The sequence below is a fragment of the Chelonoidis abingdonii genome, chromosome 9, assembly GCF_003597395.2.
Source record: "Chelonoidis abingdonii isolate Lonesome George chromosome 9, CheloAbing_2.0, whole genome shotgun sequence".
NCBI lineage: Eukaryota > Metazoa > Chordata > Testudines > Testudinidae > Chelonoidis > Chelonoidis abingdonii.
In genome coordinates, this window is record NC_133777.1 from 38,184,913 (window position 1) to 38,208,617 (window position 23,705).

Below are 23,705 nucleotides of genomic sequence, written 5' to 3' on the forward strand. Positions count from 1 at the left end.
CCAGCTTCCTGCGACGCTCCAAACGCCAAGTCCTGAGCCGGAGACTAAAGGTAACTGAGATCTCGGGTGAAGTGCGTCTGTAAAAACAGCCCCCTGCTGCCCCATTGCCGCTCCCTGCCAGTCGCAGACCAGCTGGCTTCGCTGACTTTCCCTTAGCGCTCACAGGGGCTGACCCAGTTCCAGGACACCCGGAAATGGAGCGCTAACCAGGTCCCCCAGCCGGAGAGGGAAGGGGGTAGAAGGAAAGAGAGGGGAAGGGATAGGGAAGATAAGAAAAGGGGGCGATAAACTCCAAGAAAAGGGCTGCCCAGAGCTGGTACTGTATCATCGAGAAGGATTAATCTAAAAGGAGGCAGACTGAAAGGCTGCCTTCCCAGACACGGTCAGGGAAACCACCCAAAGTGTAGCCTGTTAGTCTGCTCTCTTGCAGGGTTTTGTTCAGGCTCTGTTAAAGGATGGTTACACAAATGTCTGTCTTGGTTCATTTAGTGCTGTGGAAGATGCGGGGTCTGCAGGGTAGCAGAGGGACCAAGCAAGTGGTATCTGTGCAGAAGAGCCTGAGGGGCCTTCAGCTTCAAAATGGACTGAAACCCTTTATAAAAATCTCCCCAGTTGCCCTGATCTGAACAACATCCATGTGTTACTCAGCCCCATCTCCCCAGGGACCTGGGGGAAGTGAAACGACTGCGCAGGGAACTGTTAATGGAGATATCAGGAAAAGGATGAGGAAGCAGTAAATTGAGGAAGGCAGGAGGGAGACATTAACCCAGTGTTGCCAACTCTTGTGATGATTGGTGTTTCTCTTAAAGCTCCAACCTTATGATTATGTGAGGATCTGTTGTCATTTAAAACATGACCTCTAAAGGCTCAAAAACCAGAAGGCATATAAATTTGTTTTGAAAAATTACATGATATTTGAACACTTGGGGTAGCAATGCTTTAATTAAGAAGGAGAGGCAGCTCTTCAGGACAGGTGAGTGGGAGCAGACAGTGACGGGTGACTGCTTCTGCCCTGCAGCAGCCCAGCAAGGGGACCACTACACACAGCAAATGTCTGTGCCTGTGGGGAAAGATTGTCACCTTCTATTTCTTCCCTTTGGGAAGGAGGGTCAGAGATGCCACTTCTCCTTCTGCCCAGGGCTTGCTAGAGGGAGAGAACTGTGACGTTGACCTGTCTGGTTACTCACACACACAGAGTCATTGTCCCCTCCACACCCCAGGCTGGTTCTGTTTTCTGTTGGGGCCAGGTCTCTGCCAGTAAGATCTCTGCAAGTTGCTTAATATTGTTCTCTTTTTAAATCCCTCTGTTTATGAAGAGGAGACTCTCCTACAGGGGACACAACACACATCCTAGCACACATCTGACTTTAGCACAAGGTTTTTCCTTTCCATGCAACTGAAATGTCCCCTGGTAAAGAGAGTCCTGATCTTGCCCATTTCTCCTCCCTTGAGCAGGATTTCCAATTATCAAACCAGAGATGATCTCCCGCATGGAACAGAAGGAAGAGCCGTTAATCCCCTCTCTCCAGGGCTACGAGGAAACAGTGATACCAAATGGCACAGGTGAGAATAGTCAGTGAGCGTAATGAAAATCTGGAATTCCCTCAGCCCTGTTGTGAGTTCCCACCACTTTGTCTTGTCTAACTCAGACCACTGTTTTAACCAGTCTTTGAGTCTTTGTAGACGTGCCTCAAGCGTGTGAGATCAGAATCTTTCACCAGTCCATTGGGGCTGCCCCTGCATATCCTTGTGTCCTTCATCTGAGTTCATAAAGGACAGAGCGGCCACAGCTGTTCCCGACTTCCCCCTTACTGCCCTTGGGAGCAAGATGGAACTCGGTGGTGTCCGTCTTCTACCGTGCATCATTTTTTCTCTCTAACTCTTAATAATTGGTTAGTTCTTTTTGTTAATTAAAAAAAGGTTTCTTTATTATCTCTTTCCTTGTGTCTTTGTCACTACCACCTTGAATAGGGGATTCAAAGCCCTTGGGCTTTAAGCCTTGTCCATTTTGTAGTGAACTTATTCCCCTGGTTGATGGCCGCTGCTGTTGCTTATTTTGTTTGTGTGAGAACTGTGTGCCTGATATGTGTTTGATCTGCTAGCCCTTCTCTTCAAGAACCTGTCAGTCGAGCGATACTCATCTGAAGCTGTTTCTCCTGGAACAGTCAAGGAGGGGAACATCTCATTCAGAAGAATGCATCTCTGACACTAAAAAAGGACCTGCAGCCTTGAAATCATATCCAGCTAGTGCTCCTGTGAGTGGAGACCCAACACCTAAGACCAGTATCAATACTGGTCTCAGGTGTTGGGCCATTCCTGGATTCCTAATCCACACTTGGCACCACTGGGGGTGTCAAAGACCAACCCTGCCTCCTCCACACTATGGCAAGGCAGGTCAGAGCGTCAGTCAAAAGACTTCTGGCACCTATCTGCCTTCCCACAAAAGGAAAAATCTAACAGGCCTAAGAAGAGTCATATCCCTTCTGCCTCCTCCCAGGAGCCAAACATTAAGCCATCTCCTACAGCAGGGTCTAGTGAGGCACGAATGCCTGCATGCTCAGTACCAAGCAAAGTCAAATCAACCCTGGTGTCAGAGTCCAAAACCAGGCGGTCTTACTAGACACTGAAGTCCTTGATACCAGAACAAGCACTAGTGGTTGAGTCAATCATGGTGCCAGCAGACATCCTGTTGGCTGCAATCACCGTATCACTAGTAGCTTCTGTCATCATCAAGATCACTACTTATAGCATATTCTTTCTCCTCTCTTGACCATGCTTTTTCTCGCTCCTCTAGCTAGAAACCATCCCCAGTTTCTTCTCCCTGTGCAACTGAGTTAGGTGATGGGTCACCTTCTCAACATATGGCTCCTCATCCTAGGGCCCCATCTCACCCTTCACATTCTGCTTGGCCCTCACCTTGGCGCACTCAACCCTATCAGTTTTTTCCTTTTAATATTCCCTCTTGGCAACAATTTAGATATTGAAGCCCTCCCTCCAAGGCGGTGGATTTGATTTAAAGCACGAACTAGTCAGGAAGACTTGATTAATCATGATTTCACATAAAAGTGCATTCTTGTGTGGTTGTTATTACCTTAATATATATTCTTCACAACTCAGTTAGATGTAGGTTTCATTTTTAGAAGGTACACACTATACATTTTAAAGTGCATTTATTTTGAAAACTTTTCAGATTAGTTTACAGCTATTATCAGAAATGAATGATTGATTGTTTCATTTACCAAAGGTAAACGAAGCAATAGTTCACCTCCCATGACTTCATAAATATCTCCAATTCAACAGGTTAATCATTAATATGTGGAGACGTTTCTCCATGCTGTATTAGGGAGAGAAATCAGCAGACAGATATTTAAATGTTTTTTTTAACTGAAACAACAACATTATATGTATTCTGGAATAGCTCAGTGGTTGAGCCTTGCCTGCTAAAACTCAGGGTGTGAGTTCAATATTTGAGGGGACCTCTTAGGGATCTGGGGCAAAAATCAGTACTTGGTCCTCCTAGTGAAGCAGAGGGCTCGACTCAATGACCTTTCAAGATCTCTTCTAGTTCTAGGAGATATGTTATGATAATAATGGGAGATACCCTATAATATTTTAACAAAACAAGCATATGAATTTTTTGAATTTAGCTAAACATTCAAGTTTTTAAAATCAGGTTTGTGTTTGTTAAAATTGTTTTAAACTAAAATAGTTAAATGAAATATTTAAAAAAAAAACAACAAAAAATAAATTGCACTATGTCAGGCCAGGTCAACATGAGAAACTTAAAAATATTGGCTTCTGCAGCTAAATCAGTCGTCTTCACCTTCATTTCCTTGTTGTTTTAATCTGGAAAGAAAACAAGCTTTCCGTGCTTTTTCAGGTCCCACATGATTTCTCAGTTTGGAATGATTAGTCCAAAGGAAGAAAATGTTTTTCTACACTGCAGAGAATCTACTGCTGTTAAAAGTGAGAATATCACTTCAACAGACTCTGAATCCAAGTGCTTAAGTGACTTCGCCAGTTCACTGGTTTGACTTCTTTGAAAATATCATCAGCAAACATATATTCTTGAAAGTTTCACCCTTAGCTCTGAAGTTTATTATAGTTGGCATTATGGAGGATGATTGCTGGATGTCCATGTCATAGCCAACTCCTCTTCTTCAGCAGTTAAGGTGACCTGTACTGGGTATTGAGAATATTTGCAAGAAAACGAGCTGGAGATAATGCTTGTCTTCTCGTTTTTTTAATGCTTGTAATTAAACTCTGTCATTGCAATATTTCTCTTTTAAGATCTCACTCAGTTCCTCCAAATTTCAACAGCATCAGCAATGAACAGCTATTTCCCTGCATTTGTTGAAGCTACAGAAATAGGCTTCAGAGTATTCAGCATGTGTCAACATTTTCTCTGAGCCCAGTGTTGAAAACTTTGGCTGTGACAGTGCCATCTATTTCTTCACGATTTTGTCACAAACTCTTCATCAGATTAGCCAGTTTCTTGTTATAGGGCTCAAAACATCCACTGCTGAGTTTCATTGCATGTCTTGTGGAGATTAGCTTGGCTCCTCCTACTTTTTCAGAGCAGCTGCTGCAAAGCGGTTGTTATGGAAGTAGTTTGCAATTTCAACAACATTAGCCTTTATTTCTGGAACACTGAAGTCTTTGGCTAGAGCTGCATCAAATGAGCCCTGCATCCATATGTTATTAGCTTGGACTCTCTTCTAAATTTCTTCTCATCTTGGATACATTTGCAGCATGTCTTGGACCAATATGCGTACTAGACATTTTTTTTCACAGTTTGTTTATAGCTTATACTGCTACTACTCTTGTAAGTATTCTGCTATGTGTGCATTTCCTAATGTATCAACTGTTTCTGTAAGAAGACATTCCCTTCTTCTGTTGTCACACAAGCACATACATAGGATCATTGTGGACATTGCTTCCACCCATCAAGACTCAGGTTAACAATTTTACCCTCTAGACTTTCTGCACACTGCTGAATTCTCTATCATACATTTTAATCAGCAAATTTGCCTGCGACATCTGCTTGTTGGGTGCCTGTATCCTCGTCTTAATGACTGAACCATGTTAATGAAGTGTGGGTTCTCAATCATATGCAAAGGGAGTTCATTGCATAAACAAATTTTTTATACAATTACCTCTTTTTGTAATCTGCTGGTTCTTATCACAAACTTATCTTCTGGTTGTTTCTGGATGATGAAGATATCGTTTTCTTTTTGCTACAGGTGATATACTGTGGCTCATGTGACATACATGATGTGACTGAAACACTATCATTGGCAGATAACTCTGAAACTATAGAAAATGATGATCTTGAAGGTGGATAGTCTTCCGAATCCTGTATGCTTGAGGATGGATTCTCCTAAACAAAATAAGTCAATGCAGTTATTTAATTATTATTACCATATTGCTCATTTTACTCATTGCATCTCACTGACACTCGATCTCCTTTAAAGGTGAAATTGTAAAAGGAAGATCTGCCTATTTCAGCTATTTATTTTTACACAACTGCATCTAAAATGATAGTACCATAGAATAACAACTATATTTCAAGAACATAGTCCAGAAAGAATACAGGCAGTCCTTAAGAAAGAAGTATGAAATAAAGTTTACCAACCTGAACCCAGACAAGCCTGGACTTGTGTTTTCCAAGCACATGGACTGAGGGTATAAAACAGACACAGTGTCCACATGTTTGCAAGCCCATGCACAGAGAGCACATGCCCATCTACATATTTTTCTTTCCCTTCCTGCCCGTCTGCCCAGTGAACCACCCCCTACCCCACTCCCCAACCCTGTTTGTTTGCTCAAAGTGGCAGCCAGCAGCATAGTGCAGCCACAACCTCTACCCCACCTCCTCTCCTCTCCTCTCCCACAGCATAGTTTAATAATGAAAACGTGATAATGAAAAATTCTGGGAAATTCAACTGTTTGAGTCAGTGGTTACAGGAAAAGAAGTTCATTTAGTATTCTCAGTTTACGTGAAGGAGACATGGGTATTGCCGTGTCATACAGGCACTAAGACTACAGCTCCCTTAGCGATAGCAACGCTCTTAATGGCTTATCACAGATGTGCAAAAAGAAAGACTGGAAACAGCGAATGCTTCAGTCAATAACTGCAAAACCCTCTCTATTTTTCTCTGCACTTTCATGTCTGCAGGGGAAATAAAGCAAAATCTGAGACTGAGAAATTGCTGGTTATGAGGAATAGCTGCATGAACATTCTTTCCAGTATAACTCGCAATTTCCTTCCACTCCTGCAGCGCTTCTGGATGGGGTGTGGGGGCAGACTGTAATGAGGTGTACTGACAGGAGGGAGAGTCCTGTTTACAAGCAAGCAGCATGCTCACAACCCATTATGACGTGAGGCACTGCAGGTTGGAGTACTGCAAGTTGGTACTCTCCCACTGCAGCTCTGGAGCTAATTCAATGCATATTTCAAAAAAGATCACCTTTGTCATCCTGAAATTCTCTTGTCACTGTTTGTTATCCTAGGTCTGCAGAGCAATCCTTTCCCACCAATCAATGCTGTTTTCCCAAGCCCAGAAACAGCACTGTATCATGTGAAACTGCCCCAGGAACTGCTCTTATAGTAGCAGTTGCTTGGTGTTACCCCCTTCTTCATCATCCTTGTCCTACTTCCTCCACCACCATTGAAGCTGTTGCTGATGGAGGATCTGCTGCTGCTACCACATCATCTGCTTGGTGGTGTGGTGGATGAAGTCCAAAACTTAAGCCACCTGACTTTGAGAGCTGAAATACACCCCAAGCAGCCTCTGCGTATTTTTGGTTGCCAGCATAGTGGTGTGAAACATTGTTGGGTCCATGCTGGCAATTAGAAAATGGTGCTAGCATGCCCAGAAAGAGGAAGCATGGGACAGAGAGTGTGGAATCATGGGGATTTTTAAAATTTGACCCTAAATCCCATAATGCCACTGGTTCTGCCTTGCTTCCTCTATATGCATCCCACAATGTGCAGTGAGAAAAATCCCAGTATGCACACAGCTCAGCAGTAAAGGAAAGGATCAGGGGATATCCTCCAAGAGACTCATGCCACATGCTTAGTAGGCAGCAGATCCCCACCGTGTGCACACCATAAAGTGAACTGACGTGAGTTGTAGGTGACAGCTAGTGGTGTTCTATTATTTTCTTTGTTGGGCCTGTCCTGTAGTAGATGGCTTCTGGCTACCTACAGCCCCCAACTAAAACCTCTCCAGCGCATCATCAAAGATCTACAACCTATCCTTAAAGACGATCCCTCACTCTCACAGATCTTGGGAGACAGGCCAGTCCTCGCTTACAGACAGCTCCCAAACCTGAGAATACCTCACCAGCACGCCGCCTACAAATAACACTAACCAGCAACCTTCCTTCAACAAGCCCGATGGCCAGCTCTGTCCACATCTCGTAGTCAAGTGGACACCATCATAGGAGACACATATATGCCTATCACTCAGCCCATCAGGGGGTCATTCACTGCACATCTACACGTGATGTATGCGTCTGTCCGCAATGCCCCTCTGCCATGTACATTGGCAAACCGGACAGGCTTATGCAAGAATTAATGGACAAATCTGACATTCAGGAATCATAACATCAAAACCGTGGGAGACACTCAACCTTCTATGACTCAGTGACAGACTGAAGGTGGCAATTTTGCAAAAAACTTCAAACAGACTCCAAGACGCGACTGCTGAACTCGATTATAGTAATTCAGACATTACTTAGGTTTAAACGAAGACGGCATGGTTGGGTCATCTCAAGTGATTCTTTCCCTATATTAAGTTGTCTCACACTTCTATGGTCATCTCTTCACTTCAAAGTTCTTTTTCTCTGCTGTGATAGCTCATCTCATTGATTGACTTTCCTGTTGGTTGCTATTTCCAGCTTTTCTGTCTTGTTGTTATTATCCTGTCTTTGTTCCATTCTATGCTCCGAAGAAGTGGCTGTAGCTCACGAAGCTCATGTGAAATAAATTTGTTAGTCTCTAAGGTGCCAGTATCCTGTCTTTTGCGGATACAGACTAACAGCTGCTACTCTGAAGGATAAAAGTCCACCAGTAGACCCTACGGTGGTGGGGCACATACGGTCTAGATCAATAAGAGGCGGTTGTTCTTGGCTGAAGTGCATAATTATTGCTGGCACGGGGGAAAGCAGAAGTGGATGCAGATTATTAAATAGAATATGGTTTGGAGAGCTTGAATTCTCTTGCATCAGGCAGTGTTTAGACAAAACTTTTATGATTGAGTCTCAGCTGGGTTTGATGAGGCTCCTACAACAGGGCCAAATCCCTTGTTCAATACATGATATCGACTGCGGCTCAGAGTGGAAAGGTTTCTTAATGCTCCTTGGTCCGTTGCGCACATGATATTAAACTGTGATTTAATTCAGTGACCTCAGCTTATGCACCGAGTTACAAAACTGACCGGTCACCACAGACCTGTCCTTGGAACGAAGTATGCAATCAGGCAGCAGAGATGAATAAAAAAGCAAATACTGTCCAGCACAGTATGGTGTTGAACTAACAGCTAGGGAAAGCTAAAAGGTTGCAAAGTGGAACTGTTTTGTGCTGTTTCATTTAACTTAGATGGTAAAATCATCTTTTTCTTCTGCAAGTAATTTCAAAGCTGTGAAATCATATTCGTTAAACTTTGAGCACGTACTTTGGTTCAAGTTACAGATTTCGGCGAAAAACAACTCCATCCAAGGTATTCGTCCTCTGAGGTTCTCAGTATTAACCTTAAGTTATAACTGTATGTTTTATATTGCTGTGATTAATATATAAACTAATAGTTCCCCGAGCCTGGTTTTAATTGAATAGTACTATAGTAAATCAAAATCATATCCACTACAGGTCTGGTATCACTGTTTCGTACATTGGGGGGGCAGCTCTTGAATTGTTGAACACTAGGGGTAGGAGGAGACTCTAACATCAAAATGAGTCCAATAACATGTTATAATTTAATCTCTTGTTGGGGGCGGGGTCTGATCATGGTTTTGACTTGTGGTTGGCAATACTGTGGTCTCCTCGGCCCTCTACGCTGGGCCATGCACAACCAGTGTGCCTATTCAGTGATGAAGTGCTCTGTGACTACAGGTACTGCTGCACTTGAAAAATTTGACTGTAGTGATCTATCACAAGCACATTAGATGCCCCAAAGGAGTGTTGGGATAATATCACAGGTACTGGCATTAGATCATGGATGGAAGGGATCTCTCGGAGTCTCTAGTCCAGTTCCCTACACCATGAAGAACTGATTTATCTAGACCATCCTGACAGGTGTAGTCAACTGCTCTTAAAAATCCCAAGATGGGATTCCACACTCCTAGGCAATTATTCAGTGTACCACCCTGACAGGTTTCCCTAATGTCCGCCTAACCTCGTGCTGCATTTCAGCCCATTGTTCTTGTCTATCTCGAGGTTAAGAAGAACAATTCTTGTCCCCACTTGTAACAACTTTTTAGTTTTAACTGTTTCATGTCCCCACTCATTTTCTTTTCCGACTAGCAAACCCATTTTTTTCATTTCCCGGTCATGTTTCTGACCTTTAATCATTTTGTTGCTCTCTCTGGGCTTTCTCCAGTTGTCCACAGCTTTCCTTAATGTGGTGCCGAATGGACACACTCCAGTGAGCCTAATCAGCCTGGAGTAGAGCGAAGATACTTCTGTGTCGCTTTATGACGTCCTATACTGAAATGTGTTCTTTTTTGCAACCGTGTTACATGTGTTGACTATATTTAGCTTGTGTCCACTATGACCCCAGATCCTTTCCTCAGTATTCTCTAGGTAGTCATTCCTTACTGAAATATTACCTTAAATCTCGCTTGTCTCTACCATTGCTTCATGGCGAGCTTTACCTAGAATTCTCCCAGCTTCCTAGACAGAATAAGAACATATTTAATCTACAACAGATCAGTGCGCGAAAGCGTTTGAGATCATCAGATCTGGTCTTGGCGGTGCAGCTTGTATTATTACTTATCAAATGCCCGTGGCTTCTTTTCAGTCAGAGTTTATACAACAGCATTGCTCCTGTCACTCAATTGTGATGGCGTTCAGTGCTTCAAGGTCACACAGATATTCGCTGGGTGTGAGCTGAAGATGCTGCCATTTCTGGCTTGTATCTTGATCCCTCTTAGAGTAACTTTATGTCTCTAACTAACAACAGCTGGTGATGTCAATAGTTTTCCTCATTCATTTTTTTCAGAACTGATCTCCTGGTTTTCTTAAACTTGGACGAGCTTTGTTCTGCATTCTAAACATCCCTCCATTTTGGGGTCTGGTGCTATCTTGTGTTATCTCTGCCATTTTAGATACGTACCAGTGGCATATTATTGCCCTTTGGTCAAATCCCCAGGTGTATGGAGAGCCCTGAATTTTCTACAGGAGGCACAACACATTTCCAAGCACATCTGACTTTTCCAAGAGCTATTTCCCTCCCGTGTACATGAAATGTCCCCCCAATATATAGGAGACACAAGGTGGTTGAAGAAATACTTTTTAGTGGAACAACTTCTGTTGGTGAAAGAGACAAACTTTCAGGCTTCACAGACCTCTTCCTCAGGTCTGAGAACCTCCCAGTATATAGACAGGAGTTGGGTTTAAAATCATGGAGCGTTCTTTATAGCAAATAATAAGTGAAGCTATGACAAACTCATGCTCTTGCTCATTTCTCCTCCTCTAAACAGGATTTCCTACTCCCAAAATCGACAAGATCTCCTACATGCAATAAGCGAACAAGTAAAGCCACAGCTTTACAGGGCTATGAGGAAGGGTCATTCCTGACTGGCACCTAAAAATTAAGGGCAGAAAGTTAGAATATGCCAGATATAAAGTTGCCCATGCAATCTCAATTTGGTCTCCTTCTGTGTACGCATTATAACGCAGTCTTTGATTCCACGATAACATGCTTTTTCTTCAGGACCCCTGCCTCCTGCAGTGCACAGCAGGGACTCACACAGAAGCAGAATTAAAAAAATTAAATCTGGAATTTTCCAACTTTGGAGTGCTTGAATTTACAACCTAATTTTTAACATAGTTTTTATATGTAATATGATTTGAGCACTGTCTTTACTCTAGCTTTTTTCATTTTCTGTTATAAAATAGATATTGTATATTGCAGGCTTTTACAGCTGTATTTGCTGCTTGTATGGGGGAACTTGAAACAGGAAAACAATACCATTATATTATTATTTTATTCTATTTTCCCAAGTCTTTGTCCAGATTGCTTGTAGCCTTATGTTGGTGAGGAGAAGGGAGAAAACAAGGAGCCATTCCTGAGCTTTTCATGATGTATTTTTGCAAAGACAAGAATGTCATCATTGTATTTCAGCACATTATTCAGAGGACTCATTATTTGTCTCCAAATATCTTGCAGTTTCTGCAGCCAACAGTATTCCAAATGACAATTTTTGATAGATCCAGAGACCAATGTGAGTAGAACACGTGGTGATGTGGCTAGGGTGTAGTTCTCAGATAGTAACTCTTAACATTGTCCAGTTTTGAGAAGAATGCAGCTCCATTATAGTCATATTAATATACTGTCCAGAGTGGGTCTAATATGGCATTCTCATTGAATTGCAACATTCGACCAATGCATGGCATACTATAGCTTTCGTTTGTCTTCTGGGGATTATTTCTTTTGGAGATATTAATGGGAAAGTTCTTTCTCTTTCTGACCTTCCCAGTTATCTTAATGTCTTCTCAGATACATTTTCTGACATGAAAGAGAATGCTCAGGTAGTCTTGATTTAGAGATCTGATGTATCTCTATGTAAATGAACCTGCAAATCCTTTTTTTACCAAAGCCATAAAATAGAGTCTTGTCCTCTAATAGTCTACAGATGTTGTATTTTATTGTTACCAGAATTTTGGCCAATCGTATTTACAACATTTTTTATTTTAGCGTATAAGCAAATAAATATACGTGTGATCCTCGAATGACACAGAACTCATTGCTTCTGTGGCCAGTGCACCCCTTTCTCACTGTTTTGTTGAATGAACCCATCAAACGTAGTGGTTTCTAATTTCCATACGATAAAATCATTCTCTTTGTTGGCACTAATGTAGTCTTGTTCAGAGCAGAGAGCGGTTACGCTTTGGCATATTATTTAACATTAAAAGAACAACAAAATGAGCCTGTGGTTGCATCTAGACACATCCAGGGCCGCCCGGGGGGTAGGGGGGGCAAGAGAGGCAATTTGCCCCAGGCCCCGGACTCCGCAGGGGCCCCCCGAGAGTTTTTCGGGGCCCCTGGAGCGGGGTCCTTCACTGCTCCGGGAGGCCCGGAAAACTCTTGCGGGGCAGGGCCCCCGAGCTTCTTCCGCTCCCGGTCTTCGCCGGCGGGGGGTCCCGCTTCGGCGGTAATTCAGCGGCTGGAGGCCCCCTCCGCGGGTCTTCGGGGCACTTCGGCGGCGGGTCCCGGAACGGAAGGGCCCCCCGCCGCCGAACAGCGCCGGCTCTAGACATTTCGCCGCGCGGGGGGCGCCCTGCCGCGTGCCGGTCCCGCGGCTCCGGTGGACCAGGCGTGTCTGCGGATGCTCCACCGGAGCCGCGGGACCAGCGGACCCTCCCTGCGGGAAGTCCAGCGGAGCAGCCTGCCGCCGACGGCCCCAGACCCCCGGAATCCCCTGGGCGGCCCTGGACACATCCCTTGTTCCGCTCTGGGAGAAACGGATTCTGCGAGTTGCTGGTATTGTCACATGACAATTCCTGGGTCCTTAGCGTTACCACTTGCACGTGACAAGGGCTAGTGCTGCTGCTGCGGAGACTGATGTGTGCTCTGCTGTGTCTCATTTTTCCCAGGAGCCGGAGCACGCTAGCTGCTGTTCACTCTCTTCCTGTTTTGCATGGTAAGATTTTTCTGTTCCAAGCAAGGTGGGGGACAGTTTCACTAGCTTCCTTCGGAGCTGAAGACACCAGGTAACCGAGAGAACTTGAGGAACGTGACTGTAGAACTGCCCCTTCCACCCCCATGTCTGCTCCATGTGTGACTGTACGTCTCAGGTCTGCTGACTTTACTGGCACCACACAGGTTTTTGGTGCTGTTAGCACTTGCAGGAGCCAATCCAGGTACGGGAGAGCCAGTGCACCCGGAAATGGGAGTCACCAAATCTCCCAGCAGAGTGGGAGGAGATAGAAAGGAAGAGAGACTGAAAGAGACAGGAAAAATGAGAAGTGAGGAAGGAGTTCCCAGTGCTACCCAGTCTTGTTACTGCATCATCACAGTGCAGATTGAGAGGAGCAAGAGTAAAAAGGCAGTGCCCTATCTCTGCCTAGTAACCATGCTGCAAAGGAAATGTACTGCTCTTAGGGACATTGTCAGGGAAACTCCCCACAGTGTAGCGTTTTATTCTGCTCCTCTACAGAAATTTGTTCAGTCTGTTAAAGGGAGGTTACAGGAATGTCTTGGTTGGTTCAGTCCCAGGGAAGATGCTAGGTCTGCACTGTAGTAAAGGGACCAAGCGGTTTTCAATATCAGAGTTTAGAATATCTGCACCCAAGGAAAGCCTGAGACTTTAGCTTTAAAATGGACCAAAACCCTTTATCACCCTGACAGGTTGTAGATCAGCTTCCTGTGGGTCACTCCAGATCACTTGTTATATTAATTTAGATGGAATATATGTTAAGATAACCCAGTCTCTAAACAGTAAGAAGGTCTGAGGTTTGGTATACAAAGACTTCGGCCTGCTTAGTACAATGGCAAATGCACCATTTTAACCTTTTATTAAAGATACAAAAAAGGAAAATCAATTAAAGTGTTGAAATGTAAAGTATTAAGTAAGGCTTTCATTTTAACAACATATCTTCTTCCCTTTCCCTCTAGCTGGAGAGAGCTGTAGAAGCAAATCCCCCCTTGTTTGACAGTCTCGTAGATAGTATCAAAGATGGTAATAACTATCCTTTGGGGAAAAGACAAGAAATTAATTGAGGCAGGCTAGAGCTATTGTGTTAAAGACCCATCCCATTTCATCTCAGGTAGTATTTTGGATTCAACTGGAGCTGGTAGGGAAGGTGATGTCATTTGGATCCCTCTTGCTGGCCTGGTCTGGTCAGGACATCTCTCAGGGTGACAAAAACCCAGCGTCCCAAAAGGTGTGTGGGGGTGTGTGTGTGTGGCAGCCATGATGGTGAAGCTTGCTTCAGTAGTCTCTCTCTGTTCTTCTATCTATTCTAGTCCTCCCAAAGTCTCTTTCTTTAAGGACCAAAAAAGGGAGTGATGCCAGTGATGTGAGGAAGCAGCCATGTGTTTAACCTAGGCAGGGCGGGGCCTTTAAGGTGAAAGGGAAGGGGCCCTCTGCAAAGACATTGTGCAGGAGAATGACCAGATTCTGCTATCAGTGGTGCAGGATTTGTTTGTCCATATTTAGTAGGAGCTTTGTGGTCTCTGGTGTTCCCAGGGTGACTTCAGCTCTGGGTTCTTCTCTGGTTCCTGGAAGGTGGAAACATTCTGTGCAATATCTTTCAAGCAGCCCACAAATAACTGAGTAATTTGTGTTTGAATTTCTCTCTCCTTTGGTTTTCTTTCTTGCTTGCGGCATTTAGAAGGGTGGGGGGAGGAGCCAGGACACAGCATGCAAAGTAAAGGGGGAGGAGGTATGGGGGAGAAGAGGTGGGTCAAGGGTGGGGGCTTGGGGGAAGGGGTGGATTGGGCAGGCTGAGGGTTGAGCCCCCCGCCCCTGGTGCTTGCAGAGTAGGGGGAGCTGCCCTGGAACGTAGTCCCCCCATTTACATTAATTCTTATGGGGAAATTGGATTCACTTAACATCATTTAACTTAAAGTCATATTTTTCAGGAACATAACTAGGACGTTAAGTGAGAATTTACTGTATTTCCTTTCCATGCAGATAAAATGTCCCCTCCAGCAAAGAGTGGGGCAGAGTTTTTTGTAGCAAGATGTGACAAACCCTGGTCTTGCTCATTTTTCCTACCCAGAGCAGAAATTCCAATTCAAAAACTGGACATAATCTCCCTCATAGAACAAGAGGAAGAGCCGTGAAGTCCTGATCTCCAAGGTTATGAGGGAAAGGAGATGCTGAGTGGCACCTGTGCAGGTGAGGAATAAGCTAAACTGTCTGGAGAACTGTCAGTGAGTTGAATGAAACTCTGGAATTCCCCCCAGAAATGCTGTGAGCTCATTCCATTTTGTCCCACTATTGTAACCAATACTCATGTTCTCAAGACAGATATATCTGAGGGCTTCCCAGCTATACTGATTGACTTCAGGTGGGAGTCTGTGACCTCACTTTTTTCCTCTGAGAGTTCAGAGGGAATGTGAAAGGAGAATAGGGTCTGTCCCTCTCTTTTGCGGAAGAATCTGCTCTCAGTTCATGATTTTAGTCCTGTTTGAAACCTGGAACCCTTCTAGTCCTGAAACCCTATTTCAAGCTAGATGGTGAGCGCTCTGGGACAGGGACTCTACTTATTGGTTGTTTGTACAGGGCCTAGGGCAGTGGGACCCTGATCCTTGATTGTGTCTCCCGGGAGCTGCGGTCAACTTGATTTCATTTAATTGACTACATTTTAAAAAATCAATTCTCTCTTTAAACAATATAACTTAATTTATAACATTTCCTATACATTTGTTAATGGTGCTTTTCTGCTGTACTGTATATTCAGAAGGTTCTTTTCAGTAGACTTGAGAGCAGGACCACTCTTTTACTGTCTTATGGGTTACCTGTAAAAACAGTGGGTACCACATGTTCATATGGAAATATGATATTCCCTGTCTGTTCCCTTTCCCAAGGTTTCCTTTCTCTCCAGTGACTCATCTCTAGAGTCTCATTTTATTCTAACAGGTGATGGGATTGTGAGTGAGAATGGGGAGGAGAATCTGCACCAGGACAGTCATGAGTCAGTGGAATCACGTGACACATTATCAGAAGCATCCCAAAGGAATATTTCCCAGAGTCCTGAGCAGGATAAAGCCTGTGAGGGTCAGCACAGATCAGAAAGGCATCAAAGAACTCCTCCAGGGAAGAGACGATGTAAATCAACCGCATGTGAAATAGGTTTTAGGAAACTGCCAGACATTATCCAGCTGGGAAATCCCAAAATGGAGAAACCAGTAATATGTAATGACTGTGGGAAAAGCTTCCGGCTGAGATCAAACCTCAGACAGCATCAAAGGATTCACACCGGAGAGAAACCCTTTGGATGTGCCGAGTGTGGGGAAAGTTTCCGGCAGCGCTCGCACCTTATTCAGCATAAGACAAAGCACACGGGGGACAGACCCTATGAATGTACCGAGTGTGGGAAAAGCTTCAGTATGAGCTCAAAACTCATTCGGCATCAGATAATCCACACAGGAGAAAAACCCTATAAATGTGGTGAGTGTGGCAAGAGTTTCATTGGGAACTCACAGCTTATCCTGCACCAGAGAGTGCACACAGGTGAGAGACCCTACAAATGTGGTGATTGTGGGAAGAGCTTCAGTGTGAGCTCAGCTCTTACTCAACATTAGAGAACGCACACTGGAGAGAAACCTTATGAATGTGCCGAGTGTGGGGAAAGCTTCCGGCAGCGCTCGCACCTTATTCAGCATCAGAGAATCCATACGGGTGAGAGACCTTATGAGTGTTCCAAGTGTGGGAAGAGTTTCAGTGTGAGCTCTGCCCTCATTCAGCATCAGAGATTCCACACAGGGGAAAGACCTTATGAATGTGCTGAGTGTGGGAAAAGCTTCACAGTGAGCTCACACCTCATTCAGCACCAGAGAGTCCACACAGGGGAAAAGCCCTACGAATGTGCTGACTGTGGGAAAGGCTTCCTTTGGAGATCAGCCCTTCTTCGACATCAGAGAATCCACACAGGACAGAAGCCCTATGAGTGTACTGAGTGCGGGGAAAGCTTCCGTCAGAGCGCACACCTTATTCAGCATCAGAGAATCCACACTGGGGAGAAACCCTATGAATGTGCCAACTGTGGGAAGGGCTTCACTGTGAGCTCTGCCCTCATTCGACATCAGAGAATCCACATGGGAGGGAAACCCTAAAAATGGGCTGAAAGCTTCATGTCAGATATCCCTCCAGAGTCTCCCAATAGCTAGTAGCCAGGCATGTTTCTTGCTTTGATTCCATAAGGCTCTTCTCTTTTCACAGAGAATGAAAAATGCCTTGTTGAGGATGGTCAAGTTAAACAAAGAGGAAATGTTGGTGCAGGGAGATGAGTCATGCAGGGGCCTGAGGTGTGGAGAGGAATGTATGGTGGGAGCCAGAGCCAGAGACCAGGAGGCGCTGTGGGCAGCGGGAGGATGGAGCATTTGGAGAGAAAAGAGAAGCTGTTAGTATAATTGGAGAGAAGTACCCCATGAGAACCAGGGCTGGAACTAACAAGGACTGTGCCAGGGGAAAGGACTGGTCCCAGCATCATTGGTTCCCCATGTGGAGAAGCAGGAAGGGGTAGCGATCCGAGGGCTTGATGAGTCTCGGCAGTCTCTCCGTCATATCATGAATCCTAGCTCCAGACAAGCAGCACCCTTCTCTGTTTTCCTGGTCAGGATGGCAGATAGATGACTCAGTCCCCATTAGGATCTTGGGATCTTGGTAGGATTTATCAAATGAAGATCTCAATCCCTTTTGTTTCAATGACTGAATTCCCAGATTTTTGGTCATCTGTTATAAATTTCAACTTTGCCAGTATTCCAAGACTATTTCCAAATAGTTTTGGTGGAAGCAGGTGCTATTCCTGTACACAGATGCTCAGATTTCCTCCCAATAAATGCTGCCATATTGTCAATGACAGACAGTATATAAGTATTGCCTTCAGAGGTGAAAGTAAGCTGGTCCAGGATGGTACGGTTTACTGGCAAGAGCCAATACACAGCTGACCATACTGGCAGGGGGCAGCTTCCCCAGGCGGGCAATTTAAAAGGGTCCTGGGCTCCCAGCAGTGGCTGGAGCCCCTGGCCCTTTAAATTGCCACCAGAGCCCCAGGGCTCCCAGCTGCTGTTGCAGCTACAGCTACCACGAGGCTCCAGCAGTGATTTAAAGGTCCCCTTTTAGTTCTGCCACGCCTGCCCACATTATGAATAAAATACTGTATGAATGGGACTGACTTTCTCCTATATGGAATGTGCTATAAGCTAGGAAACCATGAGTTCTAGTCCCAGCTGTTTTGTTAATATATCTGCATATTTCACAACTGTTTTGAGGAGAGACAACTATTATGTATCTGTTTCATTGTGATGATAACTGAGAGCTTGCACAATGTCACTTCAGGCAGAGATGGGAATAAAAACCAGGTCTCTGTTATGACAGACCCAAATATTTCCACTTTGCCACAATGCCTCTCAGAATGAGCGTGCCAGAACTGTGCTTGGCTATCTCTAACCACTAGACTGTAGTTTTCATATATTAATAAATCAAGGCCTGAAGGGACATTATGATCATCTAAGTCTGACTTCTTGCATAACACAGGCCAAAGAACCTCACCTAGTAATCCTTGCATCAAACCTGTTACTTGTGTTTGAGCTAGAGCTGATGTTTTAGAAAGAATCCACCATGTCCCTAGGTAAGTTATGCCAATAGTTAATTAACCTCATGTTAACTAGACAAATTTCTAGTCTGAATTTGTCTAGTTTCAGCTTCAGAATGGATCTCATTCTGCCTTTTTCTGATAGATTGTGTGGTATATTGAAAATTGTGTTAAAATTATAACATATCACTTTAAATTCTCAGGGGTTTTCCTGGTCCTGCTTGCAGGTTAGTAGTGGTTGTGACGTTGCACTCCATATGTTTATGGAAATATGCTTATGAGTGTGAATGTAATGTAACTGGAATATGCTTTACGCAAAAGGTCTTTTGTAAGGTATCATTACAAAGCTTATGATCTACTGAGTGTGTTCTTCCTATTTGTATGAATCTGTCATTCTTGTATCTGAAGCTAGAAATGCGAAGTATTATTCTGAAGTCCTGTTGTAATTATGCAAAGTGTGGGCCACTAATGGTGGTTTGGACTCTTAATGGCTCCCATTAACCAGGACAATTGGTTGTAAATTGCTCTGTTTACTTGTAAGCCGTCCTGTGTTCTCATGAGTCAGGCCGGAAAGAATAGAGCTTGGGGTCTCACAGGACATGTGACCATGTCACTTGGTATTGGAATCCATCTTAAACCTGGTATTTTTCCATTCAGAAGGAGGGGTGGGGACCCAGAGAGACAAAAGATTCCCACCTTGTACCAAAGACATAAAAGGGGGTGGAACAGAACAAAGGGGGCTGCCAGTCATGAGAAATCTCCTACCTGAAAAATTACCACCTGAGCTGGCACTAACAAGGACTGTGCCAGGGGAAAGGACTGGGCCCAGATTAGAAAGGAGTCTGGTCTGTGAAAGCAGCTTATTGGAACATCTCTGAGGGTGAGATTTACCTGTATTCAATTTCTTAAATGTATCAGGCTTAGATTTGGATGTTTTGTTTTATTTTGCTTGGTAACTTACTTTGTTCTGTCTGTTATTACTTGAAACCACTTAAATCCTACTTTTTATACTTAATAAAATCACTTTTGTTTATTAGTAAACCCAGAGTAAGTGATTAATACCTAGGAGACCAAATAGCTATGCATATCTCTCGATCAGTGTTACGGACAGTTTGAGTTTACCCTGTATAAGCTTTATACAGACTAAAACGGATTTATTTGGGGTTTGGATCTCACTGGGAACTTGGTATCTGTGTAGTGGAGATAGGTAACCTACTGAGTGGTTTTCGGTTAAAGCCTACGGCTTTGGGGGCATGGTTCAGACCTGAGTCTGTGTTGCAGCAGACTAGTGTGTCTGGCTCAAAAAGGCAGGGTTCTGGAGTCCCAAGCCCTCAGGAAAAATGGGCTCAGAGGTAATTTCAGCACATCAGGTGACAGTCCCAAGGGGCTCTCTGTGACCAAACACATCACAGTGGCCCTCTAGGGAAGTATGCTATCTGGGTCTTTCAGCAGTCAGTCTGCAAAGAGCCAACCTAGAGCAGGGGTTCTCAAACTTCATTGCACCATGACCCCCTTCTGACAACAAAAATTACTACATGACCCCAGGAAGGGAGGCCGAAACCTGAGCTCACTTGAGCCTTGCCACCCCAGGTTGGGGAGCCAAAGACAAAGCCCAAGGGCTTCATCCCTGGGCAGGGGGGTCTGTAGCCTTAGCCCCACTGCCCAAGGTGGTGCAGCTTGGGCTTTGGCCCCAGCCACAGACCCCAGCAAGTCTAATGCCAGCCATGGTGACCCCATTAAAACGGGGTCACGACCCACTTTGGGGTCCCATCCCACAGTTTGAGAACTGCTGACCTAGAGCAAGGTGGGGGGAGTTGGGCCTCTCTGCCTTAGGGAGCAACCTGGTTTTGGTTCTAGTGTGTGAAAGTTCTGGATCTTAAGCAATAAAGTAGTGTTATGTTGCAACCTTCCAGAAGGATAAAAACATAAAATACATGAAATACTTCAGGCCACTGCCTGATGGAGGATGTGGTGCCATTGAGGTTGGTTGGTGGCTCGCTTCTCCCAGCTTATATATAAATATTTATAATAAATAGAATATTTATTCAGTCAGCTTTTAACCCTCTCTTGGATAAACTAAATAGATTGATCTTCTTAGTTTCTCACTATATGGCATGTTTTCCAGAGCTCAGATAACTCTTGTATGATTTTTCAACAATCCTTTCTGAAGTGTGGAAGACAGAAATGTATGCAGAATTCCAGTATCAGTCTCACCATTGCAGTATACAGAGGTAAAATCACCTCCCTTCTCCTTTTCCCTTCACCTTCATGCACAGAACATCCTCTGTCTTCAGGCATGAAATGGAACATGACACATCTCTTGCCTATCCAGAACCAGGAATAGAATCCAGGAATCCCTTTCTCCAGCATTCCAATGCTGTCTCACAAAGAACTGCTTACCCCACTGACAAGGTGTGTCATGCCCTTTTCTAGTGGGTGGTCCACGTGATGTCTAATAGCATGTTAAACCTACCCTCATCGTCGGCAATCCCTTGATTCAAGGATAATCTCTACCACAGATTTATATATGGGTCCTCCTGAGATGACTCAGGAGTGCAATCCTGGAACCACAGATCTGCCCGCAGTAGGTACAGATATTTCCTGGCAGGTCAGCTGTCTGTGGGAGAAAGTTCCTTCTTTTTCCTTCCTTTTCTCTCTATTTTCAGCTTTGAGGGCAAGGCACTTCTCTTCCAAGCAGGCCACTGCCTGATGGAGGATGTGGTGCCATTGAGGTTGGTTGGTGGCTCGCTTCTCCCAGCTTGTGATGTCCACATTATTTTTCTTGAGATACTGTAATAAATGAAAGGAGAGGGGGGGCTCCCTTTTATTGACACCCAGCCAGCCAGTTAACTATAAAACCCCTCTTAGTAGTTGTTCTTTACTTGCTTTTCCTGTAAAGGGTTAAAAAGTCTCCCTGCATAGGTAAAAGGAAGGAAGTGGGCACCTGACCAAAAGAGCCAATGGGAAGGCTAAAACTTTTTAAAATTGAGGGAAAAACTTCCCCTTTGTCTGTCTATGTTGTTCTCCCGGAGAGAAGGGACACTGCAGCTATGCGCTAAGAGCTTGGGCCAGGTATGAAAAATCAACAGATCATACCTAGAAACTACTCATTTAAAACTCTAGATATGTAAGTAGATCAGGAAATGTCTAGGAAGATGGGATGAGGTTTATTTCTTTTATTTCTTTATGGCTTGTGGATTCCTCTGTGCTAACCCCAGGTGCTTTTGTTTTGCTTGTAAGCTTTAAGCTGACCATCAAGAAAGCTATTCTTGAGTCTTAATTTTTGTATTTGCTCTTTTTAAATCTATCAATAGCCTGAGTTTTCAGATATATTTTTTTTCTTCTTTTCTTTAAATAAAATACCTTTTTTTAAGAACAAGATGTTGTTTAATTAGCTGGTGGCAACAGCTGATTTCCTTTGTTTTCTTTTTCAGCTCTTCCCCGGAGGGGTGCGGGGGTGAAAGGGCTTGAGAGTACTCCACAAGAAGGAATTCCCAAGTGCACCTTCCTGGGTTCTCAAAGGAGTTTTTGCACTTGGGTGGTGGCAGCATCTACCCATCCAAGATCATAGAAAAGCTGTAATGTTGGGAGTTTAATACAAGCCTGGAGTGGCCAGTATTAATTTTTTTAATCCTTGTGGGCCCTCACCTTCTGCACTCAAAGTGCCAGAGTGGAGAATCAGCCTTGACAGATATGCTTTCAGTGTGTCTTTTTAGCATTTCCTCTGACCACCATGGGATCTCTGACCATTGGTGAGCTGAGAGTAGACTTGTTTTTGAAGGTGAGAGTCTGGCATCTGTACACAATGTCCAGCCAGTTACTGCTCTAGAACAAGTGGAAGGAGTGTGTGTTGTGGTTCTGAAGAACCTCAGTTCAAACATGTTGGGAAAAAATATGTGAGCATGTATTTAAAGACTATCCCCTAAGGCATGAACAAGGAAGCCACACTGAGGTGTTATAGCTAAAACCATATTTAAAAGAAAGTGGGGGCTTGTGGTTAAGGTTCTGTGAGCTACAATTCAGGAGATGTATATTCAGCTCTGTGATGGGCTATGACATTGGTATTAATTATACTGTATCTTAGTTCCCCATCTACAAACAAAGGACGATAATGCTTTCACCAGCACTAAATCTACAGGATTTTGTTAAGATTAGTTTAGTTATAGGAAAATTAGTTTGATATTTACCAGATATCTCATTAAATTGTTTGTCTTAAATGCCACACATGGAGCTTCACAGAACATGGACACTCTACTATTCCTGTAATGAGTCTATAATGAAAGGCCTGGGTAGGATGTGGCACATCAGAAGATTTGAAAATTCCTTCAGTTTTGGTGGGAAAGAAATTCTCTCTCCTCATTATTCAACTGCAAGTGCACCTGCACGCTAGCACTTTTGCAAATTGTACCTGCAAAAGGGAGGCTGCTATTTAGAAAATTTGGGTCTAAGTGTAATTAGAGTTGCACTGATTAAAACACTAAGTGAGAGAACTCAGATAACATCCCATGGTTACTTCATGAGTTAACAGTGAAAATATCCCAATCCTCTGTTCATTTGTGGTTTAAAGGTGGTGCAGTGGATTTCCTATGGCTACCAGGGGCTGCTCAAATCTGAGTCAGTTTGTCCAAAGTGGCTTTATGCCTGGCACTGCAGGTAAAGTCCAAAGTCTGTAATGTGATCCTTCAGCTGCATGAATCCACAAAAGGACAGTTTGTTCAACAGCTAAAGCGGCATTGATTTAACTGACAGGAATTTCTTATTTTCTGTGCCAGGGCCCTGCTCCTGCTCCACTGACTTCAGTAGAAGTAGAACTAGACCAAAAGTGGGCAAACTTTTTGGCCCGAGGGCCACATCTGGGTATGGAAATTATATGGCGGGGCATGAGTACTCATGAAAGTGGGGTTGAGGTACAGGAGGGAGTGAGGGCTCTGGCTGGGGGTGTGGACTCTGGGTTGGGGCCAGAAATGAGGAGTTCAGGGTGTGTGGGAGGGCTCTAGGCTGCGACTGAGGGGTTTGGAGGGCGGGAGGGGGATCAAGGCTGGGGCGTGGGGTTGGGGCATGGGTGGGATGAGGGCTGTGGCCGGGGGTTTGGGCTCTGGGGTGGGGCCAGAAGTGAGGAGGGGTGTAGGAGGGTGCTCCAGGCTGGGACCGAGGGGTTAGGAGGAGAATCAGGGCTGGTGCAGGGGGTTGGGGCATGGGGGAGTCAGGGGTGCAG

At 44.4% G+C, this 23,705-nt stretch overlaps 1 protein-coding gene across 1 annotated transcript in view; it reads left to right on the forward strand.

Annotated features, from left to right (window-relative positions):
- The window catches only part of LOC116825529 (uncharacterized), a 35,202-nt gene extending 15,671 nt beyond the window's left edge, over positions 1–19,531 (forward strand). The window contains 1 exon segment of the mRNA XM_032781627.2: positions 15,766–19,531. Coding sequence (XP_032637518.2) covers positions 15,766–17,009 — 1,244 coding nt within the window. The 3' untranslated portion in view covers positions 17,010–19,531.
- The last annotated feature ends 4,174 nt before the right edge of the window (positions 19,532–23,705 follow it).